General features: G+C 50.3%; 1 protein-coding gene across 1 annotated transcript in view; it reads left to right on the top strand.

Annotated features, from left to right (window-relative positions):
• The window catches only part of RAB44 (RAB44, member RAS oncogene family), a 29,029-nt gene extending 6,618 nt beyond the window's left edge, over window positions 1–22,411 (top strand). Inside the window, exons 2-13 of the mRNA XM_036916174.2 lie at window positions 2,839–2,950; window positions 4,731–4,905; window positions 6,297–6,443; window positions 7,111–7,201; window positions 7,612–7,707; window positions 10,242–10,429; window positions 10,995–12,403; window positions 15,603–15,684; window positions 16,754–16,868; window positions 18,269–18,370; window positions 20,244–20,320; window positions 21,749–22,411. Coding sequence (XP_036772069.2) covers window positions 2,839–2,950; window positions 4,731–4,905; window positions 6,297–6,443; window positions 7,111–7,201; window positions 7,612–7,707; window positions 10,242–10,429; window positions 10,995–12,403; window positions 15,603–15,684; window positions 16,754–16,868; window positions 18,269–18,370; window positions 20,244–20,320; window positions 21,749–21,839 — 2,685 coding nt within the window. The 3' untranslated portion in view covers window positions 21,840–22,411. The remainder of the gene's footprint in view (window positions 1–2,838; window positions 2,951–4,730; window positions 4,906–6,296; window positions 6,444–7,110; window positions 7,202–7,611; window positions 7,708–10,241; window positions 10,430–10,994; window positions 12,404–15,602; window positions 15,685–16,753; window positions 16,869–18,268; window positions 18,371–20,243; window positions 20,321–21,748) is intronic.
• The last annotated feature ends 1,630 nt before the right edge of the window (window positions 22,412–24,041 follow it).

The following is a 24,041-nucleotide window of genomic DNA, read 5'->3' as shown; positions in this document are numbered from 1 at the left end:
TCACATTTTCCTTACAGACATAGTTGTATTTCTCTGTCACTGTTGTTCCTCGTATAGTCTCAAACATCTGTAGTGATTATAACTTTCAACCAAAGTAATTGACTTCTATTTCACAGAAAGAATGGGGGCATGCATCATTAAGAACTATCTTATACAAGCATTTTAGTAGACAAGCCAAGCTCACAAATATCCATTAACACTACTTTCTACAGTCAACATCTATCCCTTGCACAACTTTTTAAAAATTGTGATAAAATATACATAACATAAAATTTGCCATTTTAACCGTTTTTATGTGTAGAGTTCAGTGGCATTGTTCACATTCACATTGTTGGGCAACCACCACCATCACCATTTCCAGAACTGCTTCATTTTTGCCAACTAAAACCCTGCACCCATTAAACACTAACTCCCATTCTCGTCTCTCCCCAGCCCCTGGAAACCCTGATTCTACTTTCTGTCTCTATGAATTTGACTACTCTAGGTCCCTCAATATAAGAGGAATCATACAGTATTTGTCTTTTTGTGACTGACTTATTTCACTTAGCATCATATATTCAAGGCTCATCTGTGTTATAGCATGTAACAGAATTTCATTCTTTTTTAAGGCTGAATAATATTTCACTGCATGTATATACTATATTTTTTTTATCCTTTCCTTCATCTGTCAATGGACATTTGGGGTGTTTCCATCTTTGGCTATTGTGAATAGTGCTGTTATGAACATGGTGTACGAATACCAATTTAGACTCTGTTTTCCCTTGCACAATTATTTAAAGTGGCAAGAATGAATTCACTCATTAACAAGATCCAAAGATTCTTAGCAATCAATGTTTTAATTTTAAAATTTTTGAAGAAATTATCCAGGTAGCCAAAAATTATTTATTAATTAGCTTGATTTAACATTAATTCACATTTTTTAAGTTTCCTATGGATCTTACAAATTGTGTTTAAGGTGACACACTGCAAAATATAAGTTCTGTTGATAATAAAATTTCTTAAAATAATGAATCAACCTACTTGAAACACAAATTTCCATTTTTACAATCTTAAACCATATGTAAGGATAATGTTGGCTTATCTGATCAGTAAGACAAAATAAGAAGTATAGGAAATTCAGACTAACTAGTTTCTTCATAAAAAACAAATCCAGAGCCTATAAAAAATATAATGTATAATTGTTTAATACTCCATTTAAATCAGAGAAAACAAAGAAAACTATTATTTGTGTTTTGTGAACCAAAATTATTAAACCAATCGAATTTGTCCAAAGATTCACCTTAATTATGTAGATCTGACTCCTTAAAAGTTTTCTGAGCAAGGAATTCCTTGTAAGAGGGATTTTTTAAAAAAAGTCTAGTAAAGCATTACAAATTCAGCTTCCTTATTTTCTTTGATTTGGGGGAGACCCTTATTTGTCTTTCCAAACCAATCAACACAGAACCCCTGTAAGAGACATAGTACTTTAAGTTGTTAATACCCTCCAGATATAGAAAAATCTTTTATGCAATAAGAGTTAAAGTTCTTCCTGAATTACAGACATGTAGACACACAGACATGGAGAGTGTCTGGTTTCATGTCTACAACTCCAGCCACAGGTCAGAAGTAAACACAGAATCACAAAAACTCACCAGTCCAGATCTCAAAGAGCTATACTTCCCACTGGGTACACAATTCTTAACTGATTTAATGTCAAACATAGAAAAACAAACACCATCAACAGCAAAAGATTAACGAATCAGACTTTCTGTTGCCTCTCAACCCAGAGACTCTAGGTCTCCTTCATGCATCCCATGAGATCACCAACTGGCTAGTCCATCAAATCAAATTCCCCATCATTGCTGCTGCCAAAAACAGAAATGCAAAATCAGAAGAAAAAAAGTAGAGAAACAGAGTCAGCAAGCAAACTTAAAGTGTTATCACACTTGGGATTCCTTCCGTGAGCCAAGGATAAAAGAATGTGGGTCCACAGAGCCCATGAGGGGCGTGCCTCCAGCAAGGCCATTTGCTTGGTTTGCCCGCTGAGTCCACGGGGGCATCACCGTGGAACCACCCAAACTGGTAAAGTGTGATTTCCAAACAGGCAAAGTCAGACCCTTTGGCAAAAATAAAATGAATCCATTTTAAGGTAGTGAAGATTTTACTTAACTCATTAATGAATGAGAAATGTTATGAATGGTTAAAAGAGCAATTTAAAACGCCAGGTAATTTAACAAAGAAATGGTAGATTACTGAGTTAGAGTTTAAAAAGTTGGTTAATGTACAACAGGCCATAAATCTTTGGGGTTATCTGTTTCATCAGATAAAAATTATTTACATCGCTCCTGGACAAAATCTACAAGTTAACTAACATATGACTTCATTTAGTCTGGGACTTTTAATCAGTCCCATGAGATGAATGCAGCACATTCCTACAGCACATTCCTGAAGGCTGTGGTCGCTGTTGCCCATGTAGAATACTGAACAGACGTGCTGTCCGTCTTTTGGACTTATTTTCAAATTCCAGATAATTTTTGGATACTGACAAACACATTCTGGGGAGGATTACCTTCGGTCCTTTATCAGGGTCCTAAAGAGTTGACACTCAGAGCAGATAGCCTGACGTTGGACGGAGAGAGGGAAAAGGTGTGGAGGAAGTTCAAGGCTTCCTGAGAGGGCTGTCTTGGGTGGGTCCCGGGGCCTGAAGGGTAGGCCCTGGATCAGAGAGGGGTTGGGACTCCAAAACTGGGGAGAGGGAGGTGGGGGTGGCTGAAGACAAACACTCCCCCGCTTCTGAGGGTGGCCCAGAGCCTTCCCCAGTGGGAATAGTGCCCAATTTAATTTGTCCCTTCCTTGCAGATGGCCAAGTTCAGCTTCCTGGGCAGTGAGGAGGAAGCAGAGATGATCTTTGACTGGGTGGATGTGGAGCAGAAGGGATGTCTCTCCCTGGAAGAATTCAGCTCTGGGCTCAGTATGTCTGTCCTGGGAGGGCCTCTGGGGATGTGCTGCCCAGCCAGTCATTCCATGCAGTGTGCCCAGCACAGGGGTGGGAGGCAACAGTGACACCTTGCCAATCAGAGGACCTTCCAAGCAGCCTGGGAGCCGTTCAAGGCACAGATGATAACATGGATTACTGTGGAGATGAGGACACTAAGCCTGATGGGGAGGCAGTTGGTTCAAGGCAAAGCTGGAGCTTAAGGCTCTAGCCCAGATGACTGGCTAGCTTCCTTTCCCACCAGTGAGAGCAGTTCATTGGCTGGGGGTTCCCCTGAGCATCTCCCTCCTCCAGAGAGGCCCCAGGCTTGCTTTCTGATGCCTCCCTTGTCTTCAAAGTCTTCTCTTGAGCAAGAGGTTAAGTACCACCCTCACCCCCTTATTTCCACTGGAGGAAGTTCATGTTTTGGCTTTGGATAAGAGAATCTCAGGCCCCAGGGATCAGCAGAGGGTGCTATTTATTGAGTTGGGGGCTTCACAGGCCCTTAGCCCCCACTGGGCAGGGCTACTTCAACACTTGTTTTCAAGACAGGCCCAAAGGACCTAAAGAGACTGAGGCTGGCTGGGTACAATACTCCCAACCATCTTGTCCACGGGGGAAGACCTTCCAGCCTAGGGAACAGAAGGTGTGGTGTCCTTTCAGAGACCCTACAAAACACAGCTCAGCCTTAAATGTCTGCAAAGCCATCCAGAGTTCTCAATTCCATTGAGTCTCCAAAAGTTTGGGGGACAACAGAGAGGGAGGCCAGGATCTTCATTTACAGGTGGGGGTTCCGGCTCTGCTGTTGGAGAAGCTGGAAGTGGGGATGGGGAACTGAGGCCTTCAATCAGGGGATGGGGGAGGTACAGAGGAAACATTGTCCATGCAACCCCAAGAAGCCATCATCACATCTGTATCCAATTGTGCCCAGCACACCAGGGACTTCCCAGTGCCTGTGGAACAAACTCTAAACCCCTTCCTGGGGCCTACAGGGCAGCACCATCCAAACCCTGCCAACCTCGGGCTCACTCAGTGCCATGGCTCCTCCAGTGTGCTGATCTGGCTCCTACCTCAGGGCCTTTACACGTGCTGTCCTCTCTGCCTAGAACACAGTTTTCTAGAAATCCACATGGCTTGCTCCTTCTTGTTACTCACATCTCAGTTCCAATGTCACTTCCTGGGTGCCCTCCTGACCACCCTCCTCCAGTCTCTCAATGGAAGTTACTCTGTTTATCTCTTTAGCTCACTTAGTGAATTTACTTTTTACAAATGTGTCTTTTTCAGCACTCACTAGAATGTCAGCTCCACTAGGGCAGGGATTTTGGCCAGTTCTATTCCCAGAACATAGTTTTTTGTTTTGTTTTGTTTTTGTTTTTTTAGGAGAGCTAGGGAGAGGCTTTTATTTTAGAGAAACAGTGAGAGGACAGAGCTCCTGGCTCACACCAGGAGGGGACGAGAAAGCCCCCCCAGAACATAGTTACTCGATAAATATTCCTCAACTGAGTGAAAAGAATGTGTTGGCTATCATGGAGCTGCTGTGTGACCTTCAGCAAGTCTTGGCCTCTCTGGGCTCAGACGTTCATCTGTAAGATTGGCCACAGGGTCTATGTTGAGTTGACTCCCAGGGTTGATATAAGGAATAGATGAATGTGGCCCCATATAAATGTGACTGCGCAGGTATCTTTATTTCCCCAAGGGCTGGAACGGGATAAGGTGGGAGGTCAGGGGACTGAACCCAACCCCACTCTGCTCCCTTCTGCCTCATTCCATCCCATAGAGAACATCTTTGGCTCCAGCCCAAGTGCCCACAGGCTCCGCAGACGGAGGACCCCGCACTCTAAGCGAGGATCTGCAGCTGCCAGCTTCCCAGGGCTGGAGGAGGCCGACGCTGGGGAGAAGGAGGCGTTCTTTGCCTTCATGGAGCAGCTGGGGTCCGACCACCTACTTCCCGAGTAAGACCAGCATGGAACAGGGAGGCATTGCAGTCAGTGGGGGCAAGGACTTGCCTGGACACAGTGCCAAGGTGGGAGGCCGTCAGGTAGTACAAATGAAGGCCAGGTTCCGGGAGTCACTCTGGGGCGCAGAGTAGCCTTAGTCCCCATACTGCAGGCTTGAAGACCCAGCCAGGCTGGGCCAGCCCTCCCCACACTTCACATCCACCCAGGCCTGAGGCACAGGGTCGCAGTGTTGGGCTGGCCACTTGTTAGCTGTGTGACCACAGGCAAGTGGCCTAACCTCTGACCTCTGCTTCCCCAGCTGCCGAATGGGCATGAGAGCCATTGTGAGAGGAAGTGAAGCATGTGTGGAGAGTGCCTGCTCACACGGAGTCCATCCCACCCAGACCCTCCTTCCCTGTCCTGTCCCACACGGCCACTCCTCAGAAGCATTAGCGAGCTGGGGTGTCAGTCTCTCCAGGGTACTCACACTCTTAAAAACATGAGGCTCCCTAAGGGTGCCTTTCTCAACCCCAAAAGAGGGTCCCCAGTGGAGTGATCTGAGGCATGGTGATTCCCTGGGTTGGGCAAGTTTGGAGACTGGAGGGCATTTCCTCCAAACTGTCTCAAGCTCTGGATTTATGGGGTTCACTCATGCTCATAGAAAGGGGTCCAGCCTAAAAATGCCCTGCTCACATCCCCCAGGTCCCACTAGGTCTGTTAGAGCCAGCAAGGGAAATGCCCTTACCCATTTACCCAGGTTCGTGCACCCCAGAGGGCTGGGTGAAGACACTCCCAAAGGGTGGGGCCAGGTGCTGCAGGGCAGGCAGGGTGGGACTTAGGGTGCAGGCTGGAGAGCAGGTATGGTAGGGGGCCATTTACCCACTTGGCAGCTTGGCCTGGGCTCAGTGCTCTGGCATCCATCTTCGTGACTTAATTAAACATGTATGAAAGCAGCATTTATCAAGTGCCACTGTGTGCCAGGCCTGAGCTGGTGCTTTCACTGAACATGTCTCATTCTCCAGTGACCTTGCTGCGCAGGTATCAGCCTCATCATTTTACAAATAAGCCCAGAGAGGGTATGGGACTTATAAAGGTCACACAGCTACAGAATGGGAAAGAGAGAAGGCAGATTGAAGCCCTGGGCCATGAGGCTCCAAAGTCCCCTCACCCCACAATTAATCAACAAACCACAGGGAGACAAAGTTTGCGGGGATTCAAGAAGGGGGAAGGCAGTTCTGGGAAAGCTTACTAGAGGAGGTAGCATTTGGCTTGTGCCTTGTTTAATGTAAGACTTTTTTGGCCCGGGTACCCAAGTCTCCGGGAGCGCTACTGTTTACACTGAGGAGTGGGGCTCCCCCCGCGTCCCAGTCCCACCAGATCATCTCTGGCCATCCTCCCCTCCCCAGGCAGGTGGAGATCTGGCAGCTGTGGGGGAAGCTGCGGCAGGAGGAGCCCCAGCTGGCAGGCAACCTGGAGGGCTTTCTGGCCAAGATGAGCAGTCGCCTGCAGGAGGCGCAGGCCGACCGGAAGGTTCTGGAGCTGACCCTGAGGAAGTGAGTCGGCGGGGGTCCTCGCCTACCCGGTATCTGGCACTTACTAGTGCTCTTTACATTTTAGTTGAATCCAAACTGAATTCCCTCAGCTCCAGAAGAATGGAGCCAGGGGTCCATGGCTGGGCCTGGGAGCTGGGTGAGCACAACTGAGCTGGGAGACGGGGTGACTTAGGGGACCTGCTGAGGGGGACGGAACTGGGCCTTTAGTGGGAGTGGGAATGACAAGTGTGTCTTGGTGCAGGGCCACTGTGGCATCTGACTCCAGGGGCACCGCTCACATGGATTACACTGCATGTGGTAACCCTGCCCATGCGGTTGGCCGGGCACAGCCCTCCCAGGGGTCTGAGTTGCAGGGTAGGGGGATGGTGACCGTAGGTAGTAGCGACAGAGTGATGGGCAGTAGGGTCCATGTAACAGGGCCAGGGGAGCCAATACCTTGGTGATAGTTATAGGAGTCAGTGTGATGGGGTTGGGGTGCCCAGTGTCAAGAGCATATGGGTCAGGGGGCTATTACTGGAATGACTGTTCTCAGGGTGACAGGGTCAGTGATTGCTGGCACAGTGAGATGAGCAGTAGGATGGACTCTCAACCAAGGCCCAGAGCACCCCTGCCAGCAGCAGGCTCCCTGGTGCTGACCGGCTTCGGGGCCCTCCTCCTACCCTTCCAGGCGGGACTCTGATCACCATAATGAGGTCCAGAAACTCTATGAGGAAATGGAGCAGCAGATCCGCCGGGAGAAGCAGCAGCTGCAGGCCGAGGTGGGCCCTCCCTGCAGCCTGCCCCTTCCCCTTGACCTGGGCATCTCAGCTGGCTAAGCTGGGAGGAGATGACTGGCCAGTGAGGGACAGCAGAGGCTGCTGGGAGTAGCCTTTGACCAGCTCGCGCTCCTCAGAGAGATGTGTGGGGCATACTGAGCAGCAGCCCCTGCCTGGCTCTACCAGGTCTGGCTGTGTCCCCCGCGGCCAGTCCTTCTGCTCTCTGGGCCTCAGTCTCCTTGTTGCCACAGCCTAGGCCTGAGCCAGGGGAGTTGTCCTGGACCCCTCCTTGCTAGGATATGCTGGACCCTGCACCTCAGGCCTGGGTGGATGTGAAGTGTGGGGAGGGCTGGCCCAGCCCGGCTGGGTCTCCAATTCTGCAGTATAGGGACTAAGACTACTCTGCTCCCCAGAGTGACTCCTGGGACCTGGCCTTCAGTTCCCAGATACAGGAGGTCCTGGAGGCCAAGGAGCATGAAGTGCAGCAGCTGACTGAGGGCCAGAGGGAGGTGAGTGGCGGGGCTTCCCCAGGAGCCCAATTTTGAGGATTCACACACTCTGACACCCGTCTCCTGAGGATTTACTGGGTTGGTTGGGCTCCCGTAGGAGAGTGGCCCACTGGGAAAGAGGTGTTGGCCTTTTTCTCAGATGAGGCCAGGCAGTGCAGTGGGAGCCTTGGGGCACAAGTTGGAAGGTCACGGTTTAAATCCCTGCTGTTCCAGTTTAGAGCAAATCTGAGGAAATAACTTGGCTTGTCTTGGCCTTTGTTTCTCCATCTGTAAATGGGAATGGTCACATCTACTGCATCCCCAGGCTAGTTGTGTTAAATGAGGCAATACATAGAAATCACTTTGAAAGCACTGGGAAAATGGAAGATCTGAACACTGGAGAGACTTGGTAATAGAGAGGTGTTCAACACTTGTCTCCATTGTTAGCTGAGTGAATTGGGCAGGTTTCTTTTCTTTTATTGAAGTATAGTTGCCATACAATCTTATATTGGTTTCAAGTATATAACACACTGGTTCAACACTTACTCATATTATTAAATCTTCACCCTCTCTAGTGTGGTTACTATCTATCAACATAGGAAGATGTTACAGAATCATTGGCTATATTCTCCATGCTGCACTTCCATCCCCACAACCAACTTACATTGTGATTAAGAATTTTTTGTGCCATTTTATCCCCCTCACCCTCCCTACCCAACCATGCTAACCCCTCCCCCATGGTAACCACCAGTCACTTCTCAGTGTCTATGAGTCTACTGCTGTTTTGTTCATCTTGTTTTCTTTTGTTTTTTATATTCCACAAATAAGTGAAATCATATGGTATTTGTCTTCTCCACCTGGCTTATTTCACTTAGCATAATACCCTCTAGTACCATCCATGTTGTCACAAATGGCAGGATTTCCTTTTTATGGCTGAATAATATTCCACTGTATACATGTACCACCTCTTCTTTATCCATTCATCTATTGACAGACAGATTTCTTCCATAACTTGGCTATTGTAAATAATGAGGTGATAAACATAGGGGTGCACATATCTTTTCAAATCAGGGATTCTGTTTCTTTGGGTAAATTCCTAGAAGTGAAATTATTGGGCCATATGGTATTTCTATTTTTAGTTTTTTGAGGAAATGCCATACTGCTCTCCACAGCAGTTGCACCAGTTAACATTGAATTGGGCAGGTTTTTTAACCTCTCTGAGCCTTGGTTTCCTCATCAAAGAAATCCCCAGGTCTCATAACCTATAGTCACTTCCAGTTGGCATTTGGGTCTTTTGGTAGGAAACCCTGCCACACCGTCTCTTTCTTTCTCAACTTTCAGACCACTAAAATCACCTACTGTTGTAACCAGGACAACCAGCATCCCTTTATCACTGGAAAGGTGACCACAGCCTTCCCCACCATTGCCTTGGCTAGCCCCATCACCTGGTCTCACCCCGCCCACATGGGCTGGTTACCCAGCTGCCTCTGCAGCAGCTGCTCCTTGGAAATTGAGGCAGGCCCCTTCTGCTAAGGGAGGAAGTTGGACCTGCCACATGGAGCCATTTTGTCCTGTCCTCTGTGGATGTGAAGCCTGTCCCCCCAGGCCATTCATTCCTTCATTCAACAGCTATTTATGATGTATTCACTATGTGCCAGGCACTATTATAAGCCCTGAAGAACATGATAGACCCAAATCTCTGCCTACATGGTGTTCTATCTAATCAGATGCATGATAAACAGAATAAACAAGTAAAATCTATAACATCTTAGATAGTGAAAGCGCTAAGGAGACTAAAGGAAAGCAGGGCAGGGGATAGGAGGGTTTTGAGAGGGGAATCATGGAAGGCCTCACTGAGATGTGACATTGGAGTAAAGACCTGAAAGAGGTGAGGGGCGGGCCATGTGATATCTGGGGAAAGAGCAGTCCAGGCAGAGGGAAAGTGCGTGCAGAGGCCCCGTGGTGGGCATGTGCTGTGACTGTTTAAGGAGCAGCAGGGAGACCTGTGGGCTGCAGGAGGTTCCCCTGCCCAGACTGTTTAGGGACAACAATGACTCTGCTGGAGCCGAGGGCAGGGAGAGTAGTGAGGGAGGTCTGCGATGCACCGGGCGGGGTGGAGGGAAACTGTGCAGGGCCCTGGAGGCCGTATGAGGGCTTTGCCTTCTGCCCTGCATGGTCAAGCACCTCTCCATCTCTGTGACTTTCTACTGGATCAGGAGCTCCCTACAGACCAGATGGGGCCCGGAGTTGAGCAGCCATCGCAGGCTTTGGGCTTTGCATGGAAGAGCCCATTTTACATTTCGGGCCCTCGTGTACTGGCAGTTTGTGTTCCTTACACAGTTGCCTCTCTCCTCCCTCCCCCAGCAATTTGTATGTCTCTCCTGGCTGTCACTGATGCAGCTATTTAGGCGTATGATGGGGAATCTCCTCAGTCCTATATTTTAAGCTGGGTCTCTGGGATCCTGGAGTCTGCTCCCCACAATGACCTTGGGAGGCTGTTCAGTTCCCTGGAGGGCAACTGGGCATCTCTCCTCCTCACCCATCCCCTCCTACAGTTGGAGGCCCAGCTCCACCACCTCAGCAGCACACACCAGGAGACCAGCTTGGAGAACCAGCAGCTTCGAGAGGCAGAGCGTGACCTGGCTGGGCAGCTGAAGGAGGTGCGGGGGCAGCTACAGGTGACCAGGGAGCACATACACACTGCCAGGGGCCGTGTGTCCTGGCAGATGGAGGAGGAACCCAGGCAAGTAGCTGCCATTCCTGGGATGGAGACCAGGGGCTTCCTGGAAGAGGGGAGGGAGGCTCTGAGTTCTCTGAGACTCTGGACAGCACCCAGAACAATCTCCCTTCTTAAGCCTTGCAACAATCCTGCCAGCCTGGGATTATCATGCTCATTTCTCAGACAAGGAAACTGAGGCACAGAGAGGGGAAAGTCATGTGCCCAAGGTCACACAACCTGGGATTCCAACATACACACATGCATGCATGCAAGCACAGAGTCTAGTACAGTGCTGGATCCCAGGCAGACACTCACCCTACTGGGCTACATACAGTGCAGATGAGTGCGATGGCCCAGGATGATGAGGGAAAGTTTCCTGGAGGAGGTGAGGCTTCATGCTTGCCTTGAACGCTGAGCAGGACTGGATGGCCAGGAGGAATGGGGCAGGCATGCTAGGTGTGGAGGACTGCTGAGCAAAGAGCAGGGGAGGGCCAGCTGTGAGGTGTGCGACCCGTGGTGATGGATGGCAGGGGTCTGGTGGGGCATCTACCTGCCCCTCCCTGACCTTAGCTTCCTACACCCTTCCTAGTGTCTCTGGAGCGGGTGAGGAGAAGGCACCAGACCTTCAGGCAGCCTCCTCCGAGGAGGTTACCCTGCCCAGACTGTTTGGGGACAACGACGACTGGGACCACCTCCTGAGTGGCTTCAGCAGCACCCCACACAGAGCTCTGCAGCTCTCCTGGAGCACACCCCCAACCCCAAGAACCCCCTCAGGCTCCCAGGCACCCCGAGTGGTCAGGCAGATCTCCATCTCAGAGCCACATGCTTTGCTGTTTGGGCTGGAGCCAGCTTCAGATTCAGACCCGGAGGGGGCTCCCAGGAGTCCCCCTGGGGTGCCTTCCAGAGCTGAGAGGAAAGCAGTGCCCCCGGACTGGCAGGACATAAGCCCAGAGCTGACTGTTGAGCCTCACAGCCCAGAACCTGAGGAGGAGCCTGGCCCTGGAGCCCTCTCCCACTGGAGTCCCCCAGGGGTCCCAGCTGGGGAGCCTGGGGGCCTGGTGGCAGCTGAGCTCAAAGAGCTCGTTCCTCTGGAGGAAAGATCCACTCCCAGTGTGGCCTCTCCCCGGCCGCAGGCCTCATACCCAGATGACAAGGGCCCCGGGCCTGCGCCTGCCCCTACCAAGTCACCCAGGCACGGAGAGGCCCTCCATCTGGCCCCACGCCCTGCTGGCCCAGGGCCAGGCCCGGGGTCCCTAGGAGCTGGAGCCCTCGCAGCAGGGCTGGCTGAGCCCCCCCAGGGTCTGGAGCCTGAGGGTCAAGCTCCTGCAGAGGGATTGGAGCAGGGCAAGCCGGGCCCACACATGCAAGAGGGCCACCCTGAGGGGCTAAGAGAAGCGTATGGCCAGGCCCTTGGGCCAGACGGCCTGCCTGCCCTCCCCAGCCATCGTCTGGAAGAGGAGCCCAGGGCTGAGGAAGGGAAAGAGGTGGACCAAGGAGGGCAATACCTCAGTTCAGAGCAGTCAGCTGAGTCAGCCCAATTCCCACAGCAAGATTCTCTGCTGGCTGCTCTCCCATGTGACAAACCCCAGGCTCAGGCTGAAGAAGAGGCCCCTGCTCCTGGAAAGCCATCTCCTCCAAGAGGTTCTTCCCCCACAGGGACTCAGCCTGGCGATGGAGCAGGGCCCCGGGAGCCCACACTAACCCTCCCCAGCTTGGCTGAGCTGGAAGCCCAGTCCACTGCTCCGCCCACAACTGCTCACACGGAAGGAGAACAAGGCCCTCCACAGTCCAGGCAGCCAGGGGCAGCCAATAGGCCTAATGGCCTAGGAATGGACTCGGGAGAGGCTGGGCTGACCCCGTCCCCGGGGAGCCCCATGGCCAGGGACCCTGATTGCATCTTCCATGTCATCTTCCTGGGAGACTCGAACGTGGGCAAAACATCCTTTCTGCACCTGCTGCACCAGAACTCCTTCGCCACTGGACTGGCAGCCACTGTGGGTAAGGGTCCCCCGGAGAGGGAGGCCGGGAAAGGAGGGGAGAGCCAGGGGTCCTGACCAACAAGCTGGAGCAGGCCAAGAGCGAGTCATCCCTTCTGGCGAGGGGCCCTGCATTTGGCGTTATTTTATATCAGCATCATTTTACTATTTTACTAATCATCTCTAATTACAGGTAATGTGTTTTTTCTGCATTGATCTGATTAGCTTATAATGTGCCACATCAACAAAGCACCCTGCAATTTAGGTGCCAGCCACTGGTTGCTGGTGAAAACAAGCAAGATCTCCACCCCCATGGCCTGTGGGCAGACCACTGCCGGGTCAGTGCTGGTTGGCTTGTCCCTGACCAGTCTACCAGGCTCCCGCAGGGAGCTGCCTCGGGCAAACTGAACATTTTTACACAGAATGTCTTTGCAGAGGGCGGTAAGTTAGGAACCCAAATGCCTGAGTTCAAATCCCTGCTCTGCAATTTACTAGCAATATGAACTTAGGCAAATTATTTAACCCCTTTGAGTCCCCAAATCCTCATCTGCATAATGAGAACAGTAGTGCCAACTTCCTAGAGTGGGTGTAAGGATGAGATCAGTTGGTACATGTCAAGCTCTTAGAATAGCTGGCACAAACTAAGTGCTCAGTAAATACTAGTTATGTTTATTGTTGTTATTATTATAATATTTGATAATGTTTAATTCAGTGGCTGCTGCAAATGAAATATCCCAAGGCACAAAATACATCCCTAAAAATATTGGGGTGTACGGCCTCTTGAACATTGTATGGAGCCACAGAAAAGCAAGCTCATGGGAATGGAGAGGAGATCCACTTGCGGACAAAGATGGAGCGCTCCATGGCTTAGTGTCAGTCAGGGTGCCTGCTGCCTGGGGCCCAGTGTCAGACCAGAGGATTAATGGCAGCCTTCATGCAAGAGAGGCCCCAGGACAAGTTCTCAAACTTTTCTCTGCCTAAAAATCCTCACCTGGGGATGCAGTTAAAAATGCAGTGTCCTCAGGCATGGTCACTCATAGCAGGCCCAGCCTGGTGTTGACCAGGTTCACAGGGTCTGAGGGGTCACTATTATTAATCACTAAGCTACTGGTTACCAAACACCTTCACTGCACCAGGCATCTTATACACGTGCCTTACTCTTTACAGTAGCTGTGCTGATAATATAGCCCCCCCCCCACATTTTTATGTGATAAGAAGGTTCCACAAAATTCAGTCAAGTAAAGCACAGGTTGCATCATTGTAAAAATGATAGGCGAACCTGCATGTACCACCACCCAGCTGGGAGTACCTGAGATCAGGGCGTGTGATGCAAATCTGTCCTGGTCCCAACTGCGGTTTGGCGCCACCTGCGGCTGTCATCCATCTGGCATCGCTGTCACTGGGGCTGACTCTGGCTGCCTCAGTCATGAACATTTCCCCACTCTGTGCCACCCTCCCCCACACCCACCCCCCTCTCTCAGAAGATAAGAACAATAGCCTGTCTGCATTTGAGAACAGGGCTGGGTGGAGGACCAGAGCCAGAGCCAATTGAGTTACAGCTGGAAGTGCATTTTTGCCAGATTTTTCCATATCCGTCTCCATTTTACAGATACAGAATCCCAGAGATTTGCAGACCCGGTTGTTTCTTGCCCCAGAGTTCATACCCTGGGCCTCATGCCCACACAGCACACACCCTCACACCAGAAGTTTTGCCCTCTTTGGGTTTCAGCATTGCTCTCCCTGGGGCTGCTCATGCAAAATAGCAGGTTCCTTGGGAAGGAGAAAACATTATATTCCTAACAGTTTATGTGGTTAAGTCATATTTGGGGGAGAGTATGGGGACACGCAATTGGAGGAAGGAGGGGGCAGAGAATGGGCAGGGAGGTGAAAAAGTGGGAAAATGTGGGAGTTATTAAATGCAAAGGGTAATTGTTAGTGGTGTTCAGTAGATGACACGGTGGTCATTAAACCAAGGCTGGATATTATCACAGGGGGTTGGATTAGATAACCTCAGGGGGCCCTGCAGGTCTAGGACCTGCAGGAAAGAGGGCAATAAAGAGAAGTGGATGTGACGCACAAGCTTCTGCTTCACCATTTTGCTGAGGTCAGGCCTCCTGGGCACCTGCCTCTTCGAGAGCTTGGGGGTGGGAGGCTATGGTTTCAGCCAACACCAGGGGGCAGCAGCAGGTGCCTGGTGGTGGGTCACCTTGGGAAAGGTCTCTACCTGCTCAGGGCTTTTATGAGGAGACACCCCTTCCTGAGCTGGCCTGAGGCCTTAAGCGGACTCTCAGGGCTCTGTTAGGAAAGCGGGTAGAGATGGGGATAAAGAAACCCCTCTCCATCACCCCCACCCTACCTGGTTCCCTTGGGGAGTGGGAGTTGGCAGGAAGCTACACCCCAAAGATTCCAAGCCTCTCTGGGATTTCATTATTACCTTCATATTTTCAGGGACAGGAAGGGTCTGGGACCATGACCACAGGGAAGGGTAGCACTGTGAAATTTGAGGGGCTCAAGGAGATGAGATTTAATAATAACAATGAAAATGATTGCCTCTCAAGCACCCCTGCAGAAACTGGGCTGAACCTTGGAAATCAGTGATTTAATCCTCCCAACCACCCTCCGACATGGGCCTTTTATGACTTCTACCTCATGAATGAGGAAGAGAGACTCAGAGACGTAAAGTGACTTGCCTGAGGTCACGCAGCTAGTGCAGCCACAGAGGGTGGACAACTCCCGGCCCCATCATTCATCCCTGAAGCTAATTAGTGCTCTTTCCACCCTCGTAGGCTGCCTGTCTGCTCTGCTGTCTGGTTGAAGGGGAGATACATGCGATAATTAGGGAATGAAACATGGGGCACTATAAATATAAAATAATGAACTTTATTTTCTTGAGTGGCCTGAGAACTGCTGTACAGTTGGGAAGACAGAAATGTTCATAGAGGTCAAAGCAATGCAAGGCACCTTATAGTGGCCCAGACTGTCAGGGTGTGAGGGGGCAGTGGGGGCAGTGAACCCCATAGGCTGGGTGGTCAGGGAAGGCTTCTTGGAGGATGTGACCCTTGAATATGGATGGGATTTGGAGAGCAGAGGGGAAGCCCAGCAGCTGAAGGTTCCCGTCCCACTGGGCTGGTGTTGTGGACAGGTATATATTCATGCAAGCCTTGCTAGAAGCCCTGGATGGTAACATTAAAGCAGGCCTAACCCCCTTCTGTGTGTCCTAGGAGTGGATTTTCGGGTCAAAAACTTGCTGGTGGACAACAAGTGGTTTGCACTGCAGCTCTGGGACACAGCTGGCCAGGAGAGGTAATGGGCACTGTCTCCCTTAGTGATGCTCGGGATCCAGACTGAGCCTGGGGAGTGGAGGAGTGGAAGGCAGCCCAACCTTGAGGCGTCCAGCACGGGCAAGAGGCAACCAAGTGTTAAAGAGGCACCTGCCTCCAAAGGATTCAGGAGGTCAGGGAAGGACAGAGGAGTCAAGACCCAGTGGGGGAAGATGGGACAGCAGACCCAAAGGCCTGGCAGGGCAGCTGTGAGGGCCATCCCAGCATGGCCCAGTCACCTGTCCTAAAAACACTGGCCTTCCACTTTCCAGTAAGGCAGTACTCATTGAAACTTAAAAGGCACATCTTTCTGACCCAGTAGGTCCACTTCCATCTTTTATCTACTGATAAACTCATACCTGACTGTAACTCCAAAAAGTCCAGCAGAGGTCCCAGCAGCATCGTTTATATCACAATGGAAACAATCCAAATGCCATCACTAGTAGGCCCATTATACATAAGAAAGGGCCCACCCACACAATGGAATATTATGAAGCTACAAAAAAGACTGAGGACTCTATGTATCAATAGGGAAACAGCTCCAAGACATTTTATTAACTGGAAAAAACAAGGTACAGATTACTAACTACTGCATGTTAATGAGTACAGTGAGTGATTTGTGTTAAATAGGGAAAAAGGGCATGTGAGTATATGTGTGTGTATATATATATATATATATACACATATATATACATATATATGTGTGTGTATGTATATATACATGTATGTATATTCATAAAATACCTCTGGAAAGATATTTAAGAAACTGGTAACTCTGCTTGCTCTGGGGAGGAGGACTGGATGGCTGCAGGACGTGGGTGGGGTTGAGAGCCATGCCCTTTGGACCTTTGGAATTTGAGCCAGGAGGACTGTTAACTATTAAACAATAACTACCCTGTAAGAACGGAAGTATACACACACTCTCTTTGGGAAGAAATTAGAAGCAGAAAGGATTAATTCTCCCACTTTGCAGATGGAGTGGCTGAGGCCTGGAGTGGCCAAGGCCTGGGGTCAGCCCACCTGTCCTGGCCTCATGCAGATTCTCTGGGCAGGTACCATAGCATGACACGGCAGCTGCTCCACAAGGCTGACGGGGTGGTGCTCATGTATGACATCACCTCCCAGGAGAGCTTCGCCCATGTGCGCTACTGGCTGGACTGTCTCCAGGTAAGCACATGGCTGCTGGGGTTGGCCCCAGTTTCTGAAGTCAAGAGGGAACTGGTATCCTGCCCACTCCCCCTTTTCTCCCAGGATTACAAGTGACACAGTAAACATATGGGTGACACAAACCTCTGAGGGCACATGACTGGATGGGCTGGGAGCATAGTAGGACAAAGAAACCATGACCACATAGTACAGACTGCAAAACAAACTACTTCCTTTATGCTGTGACTCTTTCTTTCTTACATATAGCAGCTCTGTGATGTCTTCTTAGCACCTAGGGATAATGCAATTCTAGTCACACTCTAGGTGATAATTCCTCTGTTTACACATCTCTAGTTCTTCCCCCCACATACTTAATTGATACACATATACTGAAATTCTGCAGTATGTGCTAGCATAGCAGAGGGGTATGGAGTAAAACATGTCTTCTCTCTAGAAGTTTCCAGTCTAGTTGGAGAGATGCAAAAGAAGTAGGATACGGTAATGTATAAGGGAGTTGGGCTCTGGGATTTGACAGGACCTAGGTTTGAATCCCAACTATCCAACCCCAACTCTGTGACCTTGGACTAGTGACTCAACCTCTCTGAACTTCAATTTTCTGACTTCTGCCATAGAGGAGTTATGAGGATTCACTGATAGAATTGCTTTCAGCACAGCACCTGGTATATAGTAAGCATTCAATAAACAGAGGCTATTGTTATTTATTTATTTATTTTTATTAAGGTATTAATGATATACACTCTTATGAAGGTTTCACATGAAAAAACGATGTGGTTACTACATTTACCCATATTATCAAGTCCCCACCCATACCCAATGCAGTCACTGTCCATCAGTGTAGGAAGATGCTGCAGATTCACTATTTACCTTCTCTGTGCTACAGTGTTTTCCCCGTGATCCCCCCACCTTGTGTATTAGACATAATACCCCTCGATCCCCTTCTCCCTCCCTTCCCACCCACTCTCCCCCACCCCTCCTCTTTGGTAACCACTAGTCACTTCTTGGAGTCTGTGAGTCTGCTCAGAGGCTATTGTTATTATTCTCCATAAAACAATTAAGAAATGAGCCAAGGCAACCTGTATAATCAGCGCTGACAGACAGGAATAAGGATCATGTCAGGAACAATCCAGGAAAGCTTCCTGAGGGAGGGAGCTTTGAGGCTGGCCTTGGAAAGTGGATGACAGGTTTGCAGGCAGAGAGGAGGAAGAGAATCACAGCAGATGGAGGGGATGTGTCAGGGTGGGCGGGTGAAGGGTGTGGAGTGAGTGTGATATGGAAAGGTGGGTGTGTGGGGGGGGGGAGGCACACTGTCAGCTTCCTAGAGCACAGGGCAGAACTCACCCAGGACCTGGCGCACAGCAGGTGCTCCACATGGGTAGCTGAGGAACGCGTTCTGTGTGCAGGATGCAGGGTCTGATGAGGTGGCCATCCTTCTCCTGGGAAACAAGATGGACTGTGAGGAGGAGCGGCAGGTACCCACAGAGGCTGGGCAGCAACTGGCCCAGGTAAGCACCTTGGGGTCGGCCCTCCCTCAGCCTGGACCGGGCAGACCCCTCCCTGGAGAGCAGTGAATAGGTCACCCTGGCCTGGGCAACCAAGAGGGACCCATTGCCCATTCCTGCCCCTGCCTCGCCAAAGGCCAAGTCAGGAAGGACAGGGAGCCTTGCCACCTCTGATTTCCACCCACTCTGGCATTAGACCCAAACATGAGCTGTAATAGTGGGCTTGACATGAACCTCACTGTTGAATTAGCAAATCCTCACACAATGTCCTGCCCTACTTAAAGATATCTTCAGAGTAAAAAGGTTTCAAAAGCTTCACTTAAAACACCCAATCAAATCTTAATTTCCTCTCTCGTCTCTAATTTACATAACATCCCTTCTAATTCAGTCTATCTTAAGACTCAGATTCTTCCCTGGGAAGATTGCTTCAAAAGGCCCACCACCAGACCTTGGATACTATTTATTTATGACAAGAATATGGTCATTATCCACATTTCAGCACACCTGGCAAATAATAAAGGGGAAAAGAATCCGTGCCTTGCCCCACCTCTGACGCAACCCCTCTGGGCATTTTCACTTTGAATTTACTTGTGGTTATTCCTCTCATTTCTCATAATTGTGAGGTCATCCTGGCTGGCGGTCATTTTTTTCTTCTTAAAAGTAGTAGCTCATCTCTTTGACATAGTAATTCCTCCTCTAGTAATTTGTCTGAAGGAAAGAATCAGAAATAATTATCCCTATAGAGTAGGATATAGCCCTGGACATAATCAAACATGTGTAAATGAGGATGTTTACAGCATTATTTATAAGAACAAACAGTGGGCAGCAGTTGCTGGTTACCTGTGGAGGTTCATGTGAGAGTCTAGCACTTGCCTCTAAGAGTCTGTTCTGGAAAAACATTTAAGGGTGTGGAGGAAATGCTTACAATATAATGTGAAGTTAGAAAAGCAGCTACAAACCTGGGTAGAGGTTAAATTGAACTCTGTGGGATTGCTGGTACAGGACTGTTTGGGGCCTGCTAAAACAGCGGCTTCACAGGGTTAACCTGTGTAGTCTACGTGTAATTGATACACATATACTGAAATTCTGCAGTATGTGCTAGCATAGCAGAGGGGTATGGAGTAAAACATGTTGTCTTCTCTCTAGAAGTTTCTAGTCTAGTTGAAGAGGTGCAAAAGAAGTAGGATACGGTAATGTATATGGGGAGTTGGGCTCTGGGGTTTGACAGGACCTAGGTTTGAATCCCAACTATCCAACCCCAACTCTGTGACCTTGGACTAGTGACTCAACCTCTCTGAACTTCAATTTTCTGACTTCTGCCATAGAGGACTTATGAGGATTCACTGATAGAACTGCTTTCAGCACAGCACCTGGTGTATACTAAGCACTCACTCCTACCATATAGACAGCCTACCTATAGACAGCCCGTCCTCCTACCACCCACCCCAGTAAAAGGGTTATACAAAGTGGAATGGAAATATATACCCAAATGCTGATAGGAGTGGCTTATATTTTATACCTACACTTTTTATGCTGCATTTTAAAAATATTGTCCCAACTAAATATTTCTGAAATTTAAAAAATGTTAACAGGTAGTTTTAATATGTCATAAGGACATTTCTCCAAGTTGGGACCCTGGCTCCCCACCATCACTTTGAAGGCCATGGAATGCTTCTGAGCTGACATCTTTGACACCTTGGCCAGCAGGGTTGAGGAGCAGTAGGCAGGGGGCAAGGCTGGGGACCACATGAAGATGGACCTGCCTCACTCGCTGGGTGGGCCTAGGGACACCTGGGTGGGACTGTCTGATAGGCAGGCGTTCAGTGGTGGGGGCTGCCCCTGGGCTCTCAGTAGTCCCTGTCCCTTTGGCCTGCAGGAGCTGGGGGTCTCCTTTGGAGAGTGCAGCGCTGCCCTGGGTCACAACATCCTGGAGCCCATGGTGAACCTGGCCCGGTGAGTCCTGCTCCTCTGCTCCCGGCCCCTCATTCCTCTGGGCGGCGCTCAGGGACGAAGCACCAGGGCAATCACGGGCTCGCCTCTGGGGAAGGAGAAAGCGCTAAGGACACAGAGTCCTGACCCCAGTTCTACCAGCCCCATTTGCTGCTTCACCTCCCAACGTCTCCGGCCCCTCCATGAGCCTGTTTTCTCATCTGCAAAGTGCAGTGAGAGAGCGAGAGTCATGCTCCCAACCTTCTGGTGACTTCACTGGATTTAGAAAAAACTCCAAATGCCTCACAATGGCCTGCACTGTCTTCAGCACCATCTCCCTCGTCCTTATGCCCATAAGCGTGTGCGGGCACACATGCACACACACACACACACACACACACGCACACTCACCAAGTCGGGCCACTCGGAGGGAGGGGCCCTTCCTGACCACTCCTCTTCCCACCTGACTCTGGACCTCCGCCCTCCGCCCTCACCCTCGTGTCCTCCAAAGCCCTTCTGGGCACATTGTAATTAGGCACACACTTGTCTGTCTGTGGCTGGCTGCCTCCCTGCCCAGGGCTGCAGCTCCAGGAGGACAGGCCCTGTCTGCTTTGCTCAGCCCCTCCCTCCACAACCAGGGCCTGGCACACACTGGGTGCTCCAGAAATGGATGAAATGAGTCAATTAGACCTGATTATCTCTAAGGCCCTCCTCTGACAAAGCAGCTGGAATGATATTGCTCAACTGCTAACCTGTCACACCGTGATGCCCTCTGGTAGAAACTGCTCAGTGGCTTCCCTTTGCTTTAGGATACAAACCCAAGTTCCTCCACGTGGCTTCCAGGCCCACAGGTCCCTGAATCCCTGCTGCCTCCACGGCTCTTTCTGCCCAGTCAGTCCTCAGACTCTGGGATTTGCTCAATGCCCAGAGCACAGTAAATCCATTGTGAGTGAGTGAGTGAGTGAGTGAATGAATGAATGAATGAAGGGCCCTCTTTTACTTCACCAACCCCCAAGCTTTCTACTGACACTGAGTCTTTGCCCTCTGCCTGGAATGCACCTCCCTTTTCTGCTAGCAAACCCTCATCCACGGCATGGTCTCAGCTCTGACATGGCCTCCTTCCTCCTCTAAGCCCCTTCAGGCCTGTGTGAAGTCCCTCTGCGTGCTTCTCATGCTGGGTCCTGATCACCCCTTCTCTGTCTCCCTCACTAGTTCAGGCAAGGGCATGCGGACTTCATTGTCATAATCAGAATCCCTTGCACAGTGCCTGGCACACGTAAGCTGGGAGGTATGCCAGAAAGGAGACAGGAGGCTAAACTCTCCTTGGCCCCCTTTTCTAGTGCCATGTGGAATGTAGGGTGGGCAGAGCAGGTGGGAGACCCCCCCGCAGCTGCACCCATGGCCCCTTCCTGGGAGGTGAGAGAGGACTGATGTCTGGCTGTCACCATGCAGGTCCCTCAAGATGCAGGAAGACCTCCTGAAGGGCTCGCTGGTGGAGGTGGCCCCTGAGAGGCCACAGAAGAAGGCTGGCTGCTGCTCCTGACCACCTGGCCTGGCCAGAGTAGGGTAGCCACCGCCTTCGTTTTCCTGTTTCTCGGCTCCTGTCCCACCTTCCTGGACACAGCAGTGACAGAGGGGCCAGTGTGGAAGTTCATGAAAATCCTCTTCAGGTCAGGATCCAGATCCCAGGGCAGGGGCTTTGCTAACACTGCCTTAGCACAAAGAAGGGCTTTGCTGAGTAAATAAAATTTGGGGTAGGGGTCAGGGGTAAAACTCTTTAAAGGAAAAATATAGAAAAATAACTTAAGGAAGATATACCATGTTATTGGCCACACATCTCTGGGTGGTAAAATTTTAGGGTGAATATGTGGGGGTGTTATTTTCCTTTTTATATGTATTTGTATTTTCAGATTTTCTACAATGACTGGGTATTCCTTATATAATCAGAAATAAAAATAAATGTTGAGGAGAGGGAAAGAAAAGAAACTTTTCAAGGAGCTCGCTTTGGTGTTGATTACTGATGGGTATGGCCTGCTAATTACAAGGTACTCTGTTTATTAAAGCAGTCTCACTGTTCTGGGCCTGGCAAGCTGGCGAACCTGGTTTCACTCACTGTATCTGCAGTCATGGGGTTTCTTCTGAGCACAATATGATTCCCGGGAAAGAGCAATGTTCTGATGGTCCCTGATATGCTCCATTCGCTCCTAAATCCCTGAGCCCAACCCCACTCCGTTTTCCCAAGATCTGCCTCTAAGGGGTCATATTCAGGGATCCTGCCCCTGCCCCAGTGCCATGGTGTCCCCTGGTGCAGCCCTCTGCCCTGAGGTGTCAATCTTTGGAGGCACCCGACATGCAGCTGGGGTGTAGCTGGTGCTGGGGAGCAGGCAGGGACACTGGATTCAGATCACTTGCAGGGTCCTCTTTGGAGATTTGTGGGAGCTCCCAGCATTGTGTACTATTCTCCTCTTGAAAGGTAGCTGCACGTTATAACCTGGGGCTGGGGCTCTCCATGCCCTTGGATAGCTTTCTTTGAGAGTCTTAGATGGACAGCCTCTCAGGGTTGGACTTATCTCCTGTCATCTGTGTTTGTGCAAATGTTGTCTATCTCGTCTTACTGTTAACCACAATAATGCTCAGTTTGGTACTTTTTAGTAATCATTCAAGTACTGGTGAATTCCTCAGCTGAATCAGCGGAAATCCCAGTTTCATAGAGAGACAAGCAAAGACAGCTCAAGAGACAGAGGCACAGAGAGAGAGAATGAAGAGAGAGGGTGAGCAGGAGCAGAACAACAGCCATCATTTACCAAGCACCTACTACATGCCAGGCACTGTTCTGAGCATTTTTTTTATTACTTCATTTAATCCTCACATCAGTCCTGTGAGATTGGCCTGTTAATTATACCCATTTTACAAATGAGGAAAGTGAGGCATAGAGGATTCACCTCTCTGCAGCCACACAGCTAGCAAGTGGTGGAGTGGGGCTCTGAGCCCAGGCTCCAGCCCCACAAGCTTAACTGGGAAGTTGTGCGGCTTCTTACAGGAAGATATAGACACTTAGGTGGAGCAGGGGTCCGGGTCCCTCATTTCTCCACCCCTTCTCTTCCTCTCCCTTCTCCTCCCCTCTTCTCCAGTCTTGTCATTGGCAGGCTGGCCTGGGCCAGGTGGAAGAAATAAACGGGCAATCACAACCGTGAAAGGGAGGCCCAAGGACAGCACGCATCCCGCGCGGTCAGGGTCCTGGGCTGCTCCTGAAGCTCCTCCTCCCCTGTGGTCCCCTTGGAGGGGTGCTGGCAGCAGAGTTCACGGAGGTCCCCTGCCCGGGGCTCTTCTCAGCTGCCTTCAGGCAAGTTGCTGCCAAGGGATGCCAGAGACCAAACAACTCTCCCACGCAGGGCTCTGCAGGAGGGGCTCAGGCGACCCCCTAGCTCTGCCTCTGAGCCGGCTAGAGAGGGGCTGTCCCGCCCCCACTCCTGGTGTAGGAGGAAACAACTAGAATCAGGATCCTGCTCGGCTCTCCTGTTTGTTGCTGGATCCCCAGTACCTGGCTCAGGGTAAGCACTCAGGAAATATTTATTTATTAATGTATTTGTTCTATTTTTTGGTTATTACTATTTATTGAGTTAATGGGCAGACTCACCCCACAGAAGCTGGGGGGTCCTGGCCTGACTTGCGGGTGGCAGGTGGAGGCATCAGCCCCTGGGGGATGTCTAGAGCCCATCTCCTAGCCTGAGTCCTCTCCCTTGGG

The sequence above is a fragment of the Manis pentadactyla genome, chromosome 16 (assembly GCF_030020395.1).
Source record: "Manis pentadactyla isolate mManPen7 chromosome 16, mManPen7.hap1, whole genome shotgun sequence".
In the NCBI taxonomy this organism is placed as follows: Eukaryota; Metazoa; Chordata; class Mammalia; order Pholidota; family Manidae; genus Manis; species Manis pentadactyla.
Note: the sequence above shows the minus strand (reverse complement) of the source record. Positions and strands in the feature narration are given on the sequence as shown.